The 15,828-nt window shown below is 43.1% G+C and overlaps 1 protein-coding gene across 1 annotated transcript in view; it reads right to left on the bottom strand.

Moving 5' to 3' along the window:
- Nucleotides 1-15,828, bottom strand: part of LOC137913498 (nuclear factor of activated T-cells, cytoplasmic 1-like) — a 39,866-nt gene that overhangs the window by 21,702 nt on the left and 2,336 nt on the right. Inside the window, exons 2-6 of the mRNA XM_068757180.1 lie at nucleotides 14,143-15,223; nucleotides 12,606-12,765; nucleotides 4,169-4,371; nucleotides 1,201-1,373; nucleotides 199-339 (exon numbers count right to left, since the gene is read on the bottom strand). Coding sequence (XP_068613281.1) covers nucleotides 199-339; nucleotides 1,201-1,373; nucleotides 4,169-4,371; nucleotides 12,606-12,765; nucleotides 14,143-15,223 — 1,758 coding nt within the window. The remainder of the gene's footprint in view (nucleotides 1-198; nucleotides 340-1,200; nucleotides 1,374-4,168; nucleotides 4,372-12,605; nucleotides 12,766-14,142; nucleotides 15,224-15,828) is intronic.

The following is a 15,828-nucleotide window of genomic DNA, read 5'->3' as shown; positions in this document are numbered from 1 at the left end:
GATTCATTCCTTAACTTGTGGCAAGCACCAGTGAACAGGCAATGGAAACTTCAGCAAATGTAAATACGCTTTAGTTAAAAATATAGTGGCTTAATGCACACCACATGTGGCTCTCTGGCAAGACCCGCTCTATTTTGACAGGAGGGGATACTGAGGAGAAGTGATGGAGGCAGAAAAGGAGAGGGACATTTGACTTACCCTGTGCCTTCTCCACAAACACCACCTTGGAGTCGGGGAGGAAGTTGAGGCCACTCAGGAGCATCCTTTTACCTCCGGTGGCAGAGTAGCTATCCAAACTCTGCTTCTCCACCAAGGGAAGCTCCTGCGCTGAGCGCTGGGCTATTGGGAAGGGAAACGCAACGATCTCAGTACAGTCTGATCACTATCCCTCCAAGAAGCAAAAAGCCCAGCACACCGCCAGCACAACAGCAGTTATTGGTTAAGAAAACAGGCTTATCAACTTTATTATGATGATTTCATGACCCTGAGCTAAAAAGAGTTGAAGCCAGCAGCTGCTCTATAGATGACATTGAAGAAAAAAAAGACGGCTGATCAAAACAGTATTTTCTTGGTCAGATCCTTAGTCAGTATTTCCCACAAAGCAGCTCATTGCCAAACACCTGTCTCTACTTTCTTTAACTTTGGCTGGCCTCTGGCATTTGATGACCAGATTTACAGATGGAGACACATGTATTGTTTATCTCATTGATGTGACTCGTCTATTATCGCACGGCATAATTTCAAAATAAAGAAAACAATGACATGAAATCGTCTGTTATGATGAAGAACTTGGATTGGCGCAAACTATAATGCCAGCTCTGTCTCTCCATTTGTCTTTAACTGGCTTCCGTTGGGTGCCAATAACTTCACACCTGTATACATGAGTGAATAACAATGAAACAGAGGTTCCTTTCAATGTTCCCACTCAACCATGCAAAAAAATAAAAAGTGGGGCAGGCAAATGACCTTTGTGGAACCTGCTAATTGGTCTTCTTACCACAATTGCTTATGCATTCAGACATAAATTGCTTTGATAATATAAAGCTTTGTTGGGCGCTGATTTGCTCCAGAAGGTAATAAAATAGTAGTTCAGTTTATTGGAGTACAGCAATATGTGCCACCTTCCGTGGGCGGGGCGAGCCGAGAGAAAATGCATGCCAGTTTGCGAGTCATTACTGCACGCTGTGCTGTTGGGCTTACAGCATTCGATGGGGTTCGACGTAGTCTGTAAGGACAGCGTCCTGCCATTGGGCTGGTTGATGTGCACTCGGAACACCAGTCTCACGCGAGTGTTTTTGCGTCCGATGTCTGTTTCCCCTTTGCGAAGCTCGATGTCTGAATTACGCAGCTTCAGGATTCCTGCACAGTCAATTCTGAAAGAGAGGCAGAGGACGGCAAGCATGACCTTCATTAATTAAAAACGACGTTATACAAATACAGACAGCTGAAGTTGAATGTTTTAAGCTTTTAGTTTTTAAGGCGGATATGCATGCACCAGTTTCTGCTTTCTCCGCAATATACAACCACGTAGAATACTTACTGCATAGAAAAAGGCTGGAATGTTTAATACTGAGACTGAGCATGGTGCACATTGTGACCAGCAGTGAAGTACCCTGTGATGTTAAAGATCGTGCACTGTAAGCTCACTGGTGCATGACTACATCGTCATCAATCCAGCATATGATCAAAGAGAGATGGACATTAATGGACATCTTATAAAGGGTCTTGGTGGTCCAAGAATAACCAGTTCTGTGAAGGAAGCCTTTGGACTGAGCAGACCCCATCGGCTGCAGTCAGTTTACACAAAGTCGCTTTACTGCTATTGACGTGCGCCAAACCTCTGCAGCTCTTTCACTCCATTGGAGCCTGACACGTTGGGGTTTAAACCTATTTTAATCATTTCCACGTGTAGCAGTAGGCCCTTTCACCAAGCTGTCTTTTTCTTTCTTTTTTTCATTTCACAATTTGGGAGGTGAAAGAGTGAATTTTCGTTCCCCTTTCTGAGTGGAAAAAAAGGCATGAATGTTCAGACTTCGTTTTTCATGAATTAAAATAAAACTCATGTGGCTGGTAAAAAAAAAAATGTGAAGGAAAATGAATGTGATACGATTTGGCATTTTAATTATTAATACGTGGTGGGCACTATTCCTGGAATATGGTAAATGTTGAACCAAGTCATTTCTCCCCTTGACTTTGGTTTGGACAATTTGAATAAATAATAGTAAAAAAATATAATATGCTGACTGTTCCCTCCTTATCAGCCTTGCATGATGCGAGTGTACCATGGTGTAAATAGTTTTAAAAATAAACACAAGATGATGGACGCCGCATGACTGAGATTAAACTTGACTTTATTTCTACCCTGACTGGAGAAGTGGATAAATTAACTATTCTGCAGAATAACATTTAAGGTCAGTGATTTCTTATTCTGACTGGTATTTCACTTAGGCTTTCTTTTTCTTTTACACTCATACAGTATATTTCACTTCATGGACTTTGTAAAAAGAAATATACCACTGCAAAATAAATGTATATGAGATTCTGAGAATGGGAAAGAGAGACAGATTGAAAATTGAAACTGTCTGAATGTTTGATTGCAGTTCTCGACTGTCTGCATCCCACACAGTGAGCAAATGATCGCTGGCACAAGAGCAGAGAGATGGATGCTGTGTTATCAAGGCGCCTGTTAAACAGCTCAGTGGAAAGAGACGGTTAAAGGGTTTTCTACGTCTTTGACCTTTCAGATAGTCAGTGGAGAAAGAAAGAAAATATCACTCCTCTTCCTTGTGCATATGATTTAAAGGCAAAGGGGAAAGCAACTTCATCTTGATTCTTTTTCTTTAATATCACATTCATCCTGTGGGACTCTTTAAATCAAGTACGTTTTGGGTTGCCCTTTATTTATGATAAATTGTAAAATATATTATTATGGAATACATATGGTAAGGCTGGATGAATGTTAAAATCCTCCAAAGTTCAGGTTGCTGTATGTTGAGGAATCTTTGTTGGCCCATAAATATATCAATTCCCAGCATTTAAATAAATCATGAAGATATTTTTAACAATATAGAGATGCAATAATTAATCATCGTTATTATTTACTGATTATTTCTACCATAATATGTAAGCGATAGATAATTGCATTATGCAACTTATGATCAGATGCAATGCAGTTTTAGCCATAAAACACACTTCAGGAACTCCACTTAAAAATTCTGGCCTAATTGGAGAACCAGGAAATGAGTTACAGCCTGGACGCACGGTGGAGCACAACCCATGGGATGAATGCACGTCTGGAGGCATGGTGAAATGAAAAACAGCTGACACCTCCAGGCTAGCAAACAGATGCTAATGCTTTTAAATTTAAACCAAGATTATAGTTAGGACTGTGCTTCTTCACTAAGCACCAGACTATGAGAACATACAGCTGCTCTAATTAACAGAGATACACTGTATTGTCAGCTAGCGCATCTCGAGGTCAAATGGATGTTGGCTACGAAATGCATGATTACAGACCAGAGTTTACGTAGGTTTGTTGTACTTCTTTAAGTGTGTGGATTAGAACCCTTTAACCTAAAGAACATTTTCATTTGTTTCCACAAAAACAAATTAGAAAAATAAAAACTAAGAACTATCCTGAAATATTTTCCTGAAATGTTTTCCCATTAGTTCGTTTTCCTGACCGCTTTATCCAAGATCCGGGTCGTGGGTGTCGCTGGAGCCTATCCCAGCTGTCTAAAAGAGAGAGGTGGGGTACAACCTGCACAAGCATTACAATTTTCCCACTTTAAAAAGTCAAACTGCTTTTTTCCCCTAGAGTTTTAATATAAAAAATCTTAAATCATATAATTAGTAACAAATTGATCAGACCTAATTTAGTGGGAATAAATAATTGAACTGTTAATATTTATTATACATATGTTTTCTGCAAAATATTTCTATCCTTTGAGGGCTCCTCATTGGATATGTATTTATTTATTAATTAAAAAATCAAATAAAATAACCAGAAGCTCATAATATTCAAGTCCCTGCACAATGCACATGGTCCAAATCATGCAGAGACAGAAATATGTGTGATTTTTTTTAGAATGTATTTTAAAGGGGTTCCATATGGAGCATGTGGTTGGAGATGTATGGATAGATAGCATGGAGGTGTTAAAGTACTCACATGGCTCTCATGTTGTTTTCAGGCAGCAGAGGGATCTCCAGGACTTTGGTATTAGATTGCATGACTTCATGACTGGCGGTTGAGACGGTTTTGCCGGTGATGCGGTGGACCTGGTAGAAGGCATGTGGTCGCAGGAGGCGGTCGTCTGCGGTCCCAATGAACAGCTGCAGGGTGAGTGGCTCGCTTTCCATGTACCCATAAAGCTGGCAACAGAACAAAGGGACCCAGGTGAGAGGCAACATCAGGTTTTAAGACCCCCATTCCAGGCAACTCCTCATTTAGGAAATAGAGATTGAATGCACATCAGGCACTGATAGTTAAAGGGGCTTTAATGATGTCTCTGGCATGGGAGAGGGGCTGTGAAAATGAGCCCTCTTTTGTTGTTGTTGTTGTTGTTGTTGTTGGGTTGGAGACCCTTTTCAGTGGTCTTCACTATTTATTTATTTTTTAGCTACATTGACATACCATAAGGGAGGATTAAATAAATTGTTTTGTTACGTCTGCGTGGAAGGGAGTGCTGCAGCGACTAGGGGGCTGACAGAAGACCTGCCTGGTTTCCCATCACTGCAGGCTTTAATAAAATTGTCTACAAAGAAGCAAGCAGCAGTTGATAGTAAAACATGCTTACAAATGACATAATAAATCAGGGCTTGCAATCATTAAGTCTCCCTGAAGATGTGATTTTGACACTTAATACTAATATTAATATAACTGAAATGAAATGGAAAAACACACAATCCAAATTCTGTGCATTATGCCTTTTTTTCTGTCTTTTAAAGCTCAGCATGCATTTAAGGTGCGGCCAATTATCATGCATGGCGGATGTATTGGCTCTCAAACTCGGCAAACTTCACACCCCAAATGTAATAACAGGAAAAAGCATGATGGCGCTCAGCATGCGGACTGGATGTAGCCCCATTGCTTTGGGCATTTATGAACATACATTATGATTTCCATTAAAGCTCGGAGACTGTCCCACTGTGATGAAAGAGAATCCTGAATAGGAACCACCACTTCAAAAAATACCACTTCCTCTCTAAAATACCTCTATTAGCTGCTACTGTGCCAGTAATAAAAGATCAAATCTTCTAATAAAGAAAGGGAAAACTCAACTATGCATAGTTTGAAAATTACTGTTGACCTTGGAGTTAACAAAACTTCAATATACAGTGTCAGGGCCAATTAAAAATTTGCCAGCCCTGGATCATTTTCCAACATTGTCTGGTTGAAAGATTTCACGTTTTGACCAAGTGTGCACGGCGTCAGAAAACTGTAGGGTGGTGAAAGACAACTGATACGTCTTCAGTGATTTGATTTACCAGCCAAATGTAGATTTCTGGTTGATTCTGAGACTGCAGACCACCCAGAATAAGCCTGATCCTTGCAGAGCATCATAGCAGCGTGGTTATATGAACAGATTTTGTTGTGGACGTAAAAGTCTTTCCGATTTATAAGCCATCAGAAAATCTTGTTTGAATCCATCTGGTTCATACAAAAGAGGAATTTGAGAGGACTGACTTTCTCAATGAGGACCTCCATGGACACACCAGGTGGCTACTTGACCGGCTGGGACATTTACTGTCAAGGTTCACCATGGCTCACCAAGCCACGGCCACAAATTGGTCAATTACCCAGCACACACCAGAGCATCGCTTCAGACCAATTTTCTTGAGCTCTGTGAAAACAGTGGTGCCGTCAAATGGAATAAAAGACTCCTGTTGTTTATCTAACAGACTGAGTCATATAACAAAATGCAGACCATGTGCAACCCATGACATAATCTGATTAATGGGTTTCTAATTATCATTTTGACGGCGGTCGGGGGTGGGGGGTGTAAGGAAGGTAGGTGGAGGATTGGCGAGCAACGTCATTTAGAAGTCTATGAAAATTAGTGTTTGAGTGTCATGAATTCCTAATGCTTTGATTTGAGTCCAAATTTGTCTGGATCTTATATTGAACGTCGTCTGGCCTCACGATAACCTTGAAGATGAAATGCCTTCAGTCTTTGCTTGATGATGGATCTTTCGAATTTCTGACAAGGCAGACGACGTGGCCTCTTTGTTCCCATTTCCAGCATATATTCTGTTAATTACGTTGAATAAAAATGTAATACAACCTGCCACTTGGAGTATAGCATGCAGCCCATGCCATGCATGTCGACTCTATAGCACATGTAAGTCTAGGTGGTTTTTCAGATGGAAATGTAATTGCTTTGTTGTGGGAACTTGCAGCGGCCACCCACAATACCCACACATTTAAAGTATTATTTTGATCATGTGACAACATCGTACAGACAGTGTAGGGGGTAAGATGGTGGACTCCCACACAAATAACCCAATGTTATGGACGATATCCTTTCATGGTACTTTACAAACTTTTCAATTTTGACTTATAGACTTTATGAAAATCTCCTTGCCTCATCCGACTGGTTAGCTGACATTGTTTTGCTTCTTATTCAGACATCAGGTAAGGATGTAATTCATCTCCAATTCAAATCATTCTATTTTCCAACATAGTGTCTCTCGCAGCTGTCCTGACCCGTGAGCTAGTCACACATGATAGTCATCAGCGAGTTATGCCGAGGTCAGCAGCTTCTTTAAGTTTTGCCATCCCAAGGGTCCACTTCATCTATGCGGTGATCTCACCAGCAGACCCCGCTTGGCTTGCTTTATTTTACTTATGGTGTCCACCAGTAGTGATTACCTCTTGCCACACATGCTACCAGTTACTCGTCTATTGATTTGTGAGAGCACAACGATGAAATACAATGTGCAAATGTTGAAAGACCACGGCCTCAAATTGCCTGACGTCCACGTACAATTTTTTAAAATAAAACCCAGGTAGTTATGCTAAGAAGTTGTGTTCTTCTGTCACTTTTCCCTCAGTAGACTTCTTTGGATCTCTCTGTGGCTTCTAGCCATTACCTCAGCCGCCACGTGCCTGTCAGGCAGCCCACAAGAAAGGCAGGAGAGAGGGGGTGGGGGGGGGATCTTTATCCTGTCACTAATCTTGTGGTAGTCCATGATGACGGAGGCGTCCACACTCAAATCCGTAGTGACCTCATGGCGAAGAGGAAGTGATTAATGAGGTCAGTTTCTCCTCTTGGTGATGCTGGTCTTCCCAGCAGCAAAGGAGGTGGTTTAGTCCACCCCTGGACGACCTCCCTCAATGTCTTTACCATATGTGCTCCTTGACCCTCTCCTTTAGCTTCTGCATAAGGCCTGTGATGCTCATTCAAAAGAATACGCCTTCAAAAAGAGCACAAAACTTACTTCTTCATTTTGTACCTCAAAGGGGTAAATGATGGCGGGGGTTGAGATTGTATTGTAAGCTGTAAGTATGGACTGATGACAGGGGTTTCAGGCACACCTGCAACCTTAGCCTTGAATTTGTATCGCATTATGCCTGAAGTCGTACCAGAGAGCAGCTAATCTTGACCAGATGGGATTGTCTAGCTCTGGCTGCAGCCCATCTGGCACAGACACTGTATATTTATTTGGAGATAATCTAAACTGACTTTGAATCAGAGATTGATTTGCAGCGGTCTCAGGGTGCCAACTTTTGGCATTGTGTCAGCTCGATCCATTTGCACCTCCCAACACAAGCCACTGTTGCACAAACTATTTTTTAAATAGCTCACACAAGTAAAATATTGTCGATATGGCAGCTGATGCATTAGTTGCATAATTGCCTGCAGCTGCATTCTTTGGGTCAGTTGTGATGATGTGGAAGGGTGTTGAAAAAGCCAGGTGCATCACATCCTCTTCTCGCCATTCATCCCTTGCTATCTTTGGACCTTAACAGGTTCATGGTCGTCACAAAAGATTTCAGACCTTCGGGAGTGGCTGCATATTTCATTCTCCTTATTCAAATTTCTCACTCAATTAAAATTGGTTGTGATAAAAATATATATGGAAGTACTTTTTCAGTCAATTTGGTTTAGAGCGTATATTTTCTTCAAAGCACATTTTATCCTTCAATTTCTTCAGTAACAGTGAAATTCTCAATGGTGCCTCTGTCTGACCTCAATGGTTCAAAATGAATTTTTTAAATAATGGCATGCTGGTAAATTCAATTTGTCTGTCCCAGCTAGAAATTGAATGTGAATACACTCTGTATGCTTTGTATACCTCCCAAGTGATTTCATCACTGCCTGGAGAAATATCAGAACTCGTAGAGGTCCACGTGGCGCAGAGAGTTGGAGAGGAAAGGGAGAAGATGGTTGTCCTTAATGTTAGATGTAGCACGACTTCACCGAGAAACGTTCCTAGTCTGTGAACCCTCACTGACAATGGCAATAAACCACTTCTGATTCTGATTCTGAGAAGGGGGAAGCCTGGAGCATTATCATGCTCCACCATTCTCCCTGTCGAGTGCTGACAGTCACACAGCAAGCCTCTGCTGTACCCAATTAAATGTACACTCATCCAAGTTGTCTCTCCTTCCAGACTTTACTCCATCACCCTCCTGCCCTGATAAAGTCTTCAGAGCCTCATCTTGAAGTCATAAAGGACCATATATTATCATTTAATGTATGGTATCCCCAAGCCTCCAAGAGTTGCTCCTTTTATATATAAAAAAAATCTAACTGATATAGCTCACAAAGTTCTTGTTGAAGGGAATGATTCAGTGTTATATCATTGAGGGCACAGTTTTAAGTAAATGTCCAAATATAGAGCATAAAAAAGAATAATGTTGTTACCACAACAACCAGACATAAGACATCCAAACCTACAAAGGGAATGAGAAAAAAATGTGCAGGTGACTGCTGAGTCCTCCAATGGTGTGAATGTTAGTGGATTACCTCAAGAATGTACCTGGTTATCACCTCAAACCAGTGAAAATGATGCAAATTACATTTCCCCCCACATGCTATTAACTGGTAATTAGTGGTAGCCCAATATCGGTGTAAATGAAGTCCACCAGATGGAGAACCACAATTTAAGAGTGGTATAAATACCCCTTTAGGCAATGAATAGCAACCCTGACTAAGGCTTAACATACAGGGCACACCAAGTCTTTTGAATATCAAACAAGAGGCGGCAGTAGATTTAATGAGCAATTAGCAGCTACAGTGTAGGATGCTCTGGACCAGAGATTTATTTTGAGACATTACGGAGCCAGCAAGCAATGGATCCCAAGGCAAAGCCGCACATGCAAAGAACCGAGCAGATGTTTTGCCAAGGACTTTCATGATGTGGCAGAAACGTATTGCAAAGTTGATGTGCATTACATACAGTTGCAGAAAGGAAGGGAGATTGGTATTAAGTCACGCACACGTTAAAAAGGATGATGGCCACATCCTGCTGAAATTACAACATGTCTGTTGCTGCTTTAGACGTAATGAGAGAGTGTGCGTGTGCATAAGGGGAAAGCCCTATAGGCTAGTCATTATCCGATACAAACTAGGCATACAAGGGCTGCGCTGCATGCTGTGCAACTGGTTTAATATTCCACAGGTGTTGCTGTCTACATGTATGTGTAGGTACACCTGAACTTAAAAGCCTTGACAACATCTTCAACTGACGTCACACGTTATACCAGAACTAAGGCTAAGTAATGCCGTTATTCTCGTTGCAAGTGTACATAGGCACACTTTCACTTCATTCCTGCTGTTTTTATCTGGAAACGCCCATCAGTCAATGTCATGAAGCTGTTCTGAGTGAAGGCAACCCAGGTTGTTTTTGTTCCTGAGCATGGCTCATCAACATCCTGTAGACATTTGGCATAACTGTGGCGAGAGAGGGGAGCGTCTGGAACAGTGTGAGAGGAGCCGACAGAGCAGCCTGGATCCCCTTAATGGCATTGTGGTCTGCTGCAGTAAATAAAGTGGAAAAGCAGTCACAGTGGTCACCAAGTGAACTGATGGAGAAAGAAAAGTCTGCAAATGCAGAGAAGGAGAGTGGAGGATGTAATCCGAGTGCAGAGTGAAGGAGAGAGAGAGAGAACTGGTGGAAGCAACAGCCGGTCAATGAGTTGAGGTAACTCATGACGTAGAGATTTTCATCAGTGTGCCCTTGAGGTATAATCGAGTCCAACATCTCCACCCAGCCATCCCACAATCTCCCCATCCTGTGTGGTGGATAGCATTGGACACGGTACGGCTAATCACTTCACAATACAACTAGAAAACCTTTCTGTATGTTTGTCAGGAAAACACAGACAAGACAGCAACAGTTAAAGAGTCCCTGAGCAGCTCGCTTTGATTATCTGTCAGTTGCTGTCTCATCATAGGCAGTAAAAATAGTGGATCTCCTCATGTTTTTCATCTTCCTTATTTTTAGTTCAGAGACGCTTTCCAACACATGTCATCATGATTCACAGTGTGTCAGTCTGATCATCCATAAACTCACATAAACAATAGAGCTGTGGATGACTGGGCGTCAACTGAGGGAGGCCTGCTGGTGGGGGTTTGGGAGATGGTTGAAGGGCGAATGGTTCACAAACAGTGACATCCCTAGACTCTCAAGGGAGAGAGGGAGGCACCGGTGCATGAAAGAGGAGTTGATATCGGATGGGTGGTAGGATTCTGCCTCCAATAACCCCCCCCTTCTCATACACCAACATCATGCTCAGCCAACCTCGGCCACCCAGGCCCTAATCAGCAGGATACAGAGCATCTCCTGGGGGCAACAGACCCAGCTGCCTGGTGACTCCCTCTGCCCCTTCACTCTCTCTCTCTACTCACTTCAGTGTTTAGGAAAGACCCCCCCCCCCCACACACACACAATGCTACAACAAAGAGACTAAGCGTTGGACAGGTTTTTTTACAAACTGCAAAAACCCTCTCAAGACAAAGCAAATACTTCACCGTAGCATATATGACTGACAAATCCTTATAGATTTATCATTCTACCAGCTGCCAAGCTTCCATTGTTACGAAAGCTTCCCAATTGACTTCACAGGTAATATCATAGGCAGAAATCATTCTTTCACACCAAAAAGTAAGAGTAGAGTGTGTGCAAGATGGAGGGAGGTGTGACAGGAAAGCGTCTGTCATCGTATTTCCCCTGTGACTACCATTAATAAATGCTCAACATACAGTGTAAGACTAAAAAACATCCTGATCAGTTTGGAAATGAATCGGTGCCTGTGTGGAACTAAATAAATGTGCATGATGTCAACTCAAACCTGGGCAGCATGGCATATATACAAAGACGCTTACTCATTTCTATTAGCGCTGGGTCGTTTCAATTGAGTCACAAAGTTGTTTAAACTATATCTGAAAAAAAGGTCTCACCTGCTAGACACAGCGCTGTGAATGGGTGAGTTTGGTCAGCTTCATGGGGAGGCGATGAGAGTAAAATGTTGATTCACCCTGACGCTGATACACAAAGGTTTGCAATGAAGGGGCATAATTACCTGTATTTACAGAGAAACCCTGAGGGTCGACGGACCTGCTGACGGCAACGATGACCAAAAGCGGTCAAGTGCATTTGACATTGAGCAGGCCGGGATGCACTGACAAAATCTATTTACCAAACAGCTGTCGTGCTAACAGTATCTAAAGCTGCTTGTGTGAGATGGGTAGACCACCCGCTGGAAACTGTACTGGTGTTTACTTTGTCCGTGTGTTAAATAAAGTAGATAATCTACCACCTGCAATTTTTTAGATGAAGTCCGTAAGAAACAAAAAACATGTAGTTCAATTTTGGATGGATGTAATTAAAGGCAAATTGTCCCCCCCACAATATTAAGGACATGGACCCACCGCCAGATCCACACCTTTGGTAAACTATGATGGCAGCACAGTGCGCAGCAGGAGAAAGGAGCTCTGTCCTGTGCTGCTAGTGAGACTGACGTGTTCTGCTGAAGTGTAAGCCAAGTACAATAGTGAGAGGCAATGGCTCTGCTCCATGCTAATTGAGTCAGCATGCGCTGCTACCCGTCAGGGTGAGGGTTTGCAGCAGCAGATTGACTTCCAGCTTGAGGGAACAGTAATAAAACGGCACACAAGGACGTAAAAGTATAGGGCAATGTCATAGCGTAATGCAAAAGTCACAGAAAACACTCAGTCGTTGTTGAGGTCTGCTTAAGTTTATAATCACAATGGACGCAATGAACAGGCTGAAGTTTAAAATGATTAGGTTATAATTTGCTGATGCATTGATTAACATGCTAAGACAGACGACACACATTTTGTTTTCAGAATAATGTTTTTTGCAGATAAAAATTCTAGTTTTACAACCAACAAAGACATGGCAAGTTGAGACTAATGTCTTTGCGACACTGAATTTCCTCAGTGACAACAGGCTGTCGTTGTTGGTTGTTTTTTTTTTTTGTTGAACCGAAAACAGGCAGTTAATCATCATGTAGTTGTTTGTGTGTTTACACTTATGCTGTAATGACAGTAGAGTATTGCACAGATTAAACGTACATATATATATATATATATATCTAGGATAGGAAACCTGGTAAGTAAAAAAAGCTGACATACCTGTACCACAGGGTGGCCACCTGACAATGCCTTCACTGCCCCTCGGCTGCCTTCGGTCTCATAGTGGGCCCTGTGGTGGGACTTGGGCTGCACCTCAATCTGCAGATTGTACGGGCCGGAGCAGGACGCAAGCTGCCAGTCGAGAGCGGGCAGAGACGGGCTGCAGTGACATGACGTACGTTTAGAAGGATAAAGTTACAATCAAGAAAACCTTGGTTTGTCTTTACCCGACCACTGATTGTTATAATGTAATAGTCTCTTTCATTTGCTCCTTAAACAATCAACACTTCCAGTGCTGAACACCTAGAGTCTGCTCATGAAAAACAGGAAGTGCTGTGTTTTACATTTCTAGGATTCTAGGAATGAAATCCAGTAGAATTATTGAGTTTTTAAGTTGTGTTTCTCTCTCTCTCTCTCTTTCTCTCTATTGTATTCTTATGAGTTTTGCCAGAGGATGGACTACAATGTTGTATTTTTTCCACAGTTCCAATGCAGCCAAGTCCAAGTCTGGTTCAAAAAGTTCGAGACGTGAATTAAATTAGCCTCAAATTAGGGCACTTAATCGTGATCCAACTGGCTTGATCATCCTCCATGTCATCATGGTCTCTAATTCAATCAATTGAAGACATTCGTTGATGTCTCTAATTCCTTCGGCCTGGGTAATAATTAGTGGCCCTTTTAAATTTCAAATGCATTTCAAATGTGCCTTGGTTAGAGAGCAAGTGTGTTTTATATTACCTTTTGACAGGTGGAAATCGTCACAGTGAATTAAGAAAGTGACAGTGGGAGGACAACTGTTTCTAGGCACAAAACCGAATCTGGAAATCATATTTTCCTTAGGAAACATTTTTAACCATTCCAATCTGAAGCACCTCCCAACTACAGTAATATTTAAAACAATGGAGTTATACAGTGGAATAAAGCCGACAGCACGCCTTGCCTTGGCGCGTGATATCTCAGCACTATAGCTGGCCTCCCCTGAACACCATTGTTCCTGAGCTACACAGTTGAAGCTTCCTATGTGAATGCGGTTCAGATAGCTAACACCAAAACAAACATTTGCAAGACAATATTTCTCAATGCCGGATGCCTGGTAAATGCAAAGCCCTGACCCGACGGGTGACTGAACTGAAACCAATCTCTGTGGAACTTGTGGGCTGTTTGTTGACCCAAAACGAACTGATTTCCCCCCGCATGGCTTTATCTGCCCAGTCAGACCATGACATCAAGCAAGCTACGTGGAGAGAAAAGGTTTGACGGTGCGACAGATCAGAGTAGCGAGCTGGCTGACTAACCCGCAGACTGCTTCCCCTTCGGCCAGGCCGGTCACCGTTACTTCCTGTTGCTCACTATCTTAATAAAACACTTGATTTCCGACAGGAAAGTGTGGTATTGGTTTAAAAAAAAAAACATGCACTAAGGGGCATAAGGGAAAGTTAAAAAGTTAAAAAAGAAAATATGATTTTGATTATACTGTATATATTCTGCTGTGTCGATTTTAGAGAATCGCATGAATTGCTGGAACCGCTCCACCCACCTGAGGTAAGGCTTGGGTTTAGACCATGAGTATGGATGCTGGGGCACATCCAGGAACCCGCCACAGAAGCCCTCCTTCTTGAGGGACAGGCGGGAAGGGTAGTCCTCATGGCAGAGTTCCCCATCGTGACCTTGACCACCGGGCTCCACCTTTAGGCTCATAGGAGATGAGTGGTCCAGCATGGTTTTACGTGTCTTGATTGGGATTCCCTCCCCCATGTCTACTATGCCATCTGTGGTTAGCGCGTTGATGGCAGCCACAATGGCAGAGTTGGTGTACTGATTGGTGTTGGCTAGCCAGCTCTCATCTGTGATGCTGACCTTGGGGGAGCCATGAGGAGATGGGATGGGTGACTGGATGGGTGAGCAAGTTGTTTGATGGTAAGTCGTGCCATTGAAGCTGTGCTTTCTTTTCCCAATACCGCCACAGTTTCCACTACATGTCGGGGAGTTGGGCCTGGAACCACGAGGTTGAGCAGGCCAACCTTCTTCGGCAACAGCTCCTATCTGAGGGGAGGTGGAGGGGGAATGGTGAGGGGAAGCTGCAAGGCCACTGGCATGTGGGCACGACTGAAGAGAGGATGAGCCTTTAGGAGAAACGCAGGGAGACTGCCAGGGGGAGTTCTGTGGGGAGTTGTCATAGTTGTAGAAGCTGGACTCATAGGAGGAGGCCTCTGAGTTACAGCTACGTGAGGAAATGCTACTCGCGGGACTGAGGCAAGTAGGATCACGGTAGCCATCTGCATTGGGCAGTGTCAGCGTGACAATGGAATTGAGACCTCGTTTGATGATGTGGTCATCACTGCTGTTCTCTTCTACCTCATTCTCCGGATACTGACTGTAGGCAGTGATCTCAATGCGAGGGCTTTCAAGGGCAGGGGCCCCATTGGGTCTCAAGGCATGGGGCAGGTAATAGCCTGATGCTGCGTGGTTGTCATTCTGGAGGCTGTAGCCTGTATGGTGGCAGGAGGAAACTGAGATGATTGGGCTGGACTGTAAGGTGTGGTACTGGCCGCCGAGACAAGGGTTGCCCATGGCCAGTGGAAGGGACAAGCTGACATTTGGTGTGTAGCCATATGCATCTGAAAAAAGAGGAATAGTATTTTGAGCATAGAGCAAACGCAGCACACCACTGCCAATACTCCACTGCATTGGGGTTGTAACTGATTACAATTTAGAACAATATCCTGTTACGAATCTCACCTGTACATCTTGCAGTGGTTTTGTGTCTTCCCTATTACATAAACATTTACAGAAGCTTGGCAATTATGCAGTAACTGTATGTGGCAGTAGCTGTGTAGTCACAAGTTGCTCAGCCACTCCATTTGTTTTGGCACTCCCTGCTGTCATGTGTACTCTGCAGGAATTCCTCCAACAGCACTGATGGATGCTTTATTTGATTGATTGCATCACTCACTGAGTGAATTAGGCCCTCCCCTGTGGAAAACTGACAGCACTCTTGCATCGCTCTGAGGTTGCGATTAAGTCAAAGAGTGTTAGCTGCAAAGCTTTACACGTAAAACGCTGTGGCGCGCGCACACAAATCAACAGAACACACAGGTAAGCACACAAGGAAATCACAGGGATGTGCAATGACATGCGGAGACCGGCGCATGTAGCCGCATTGATGGGCCTCCGTCATCAGGCTTGTACGGCTCAGCCAACGGTTGCAAATGTCACGTCTGCC

This window comes from Brachionichthys hirsutus, chromosome 3 (assembly GCF_040956055.1).
Source record: "Brachionichthys hirsutus isolate HB-005 chromosome 3, CSIRO-AGI_Bhir_v1, whole genome shotgun sequence".
Lineage (NCBI taxonomy): Eukaryota > Metazoa > Chordata > Actinopteri > Lophiiformes > Brachionichthyidae > Brachionichthys > Brachionichthys hirsutus.
This window is presented reverse-complemented; position numbering and strand designations above follow the sequence as displayed.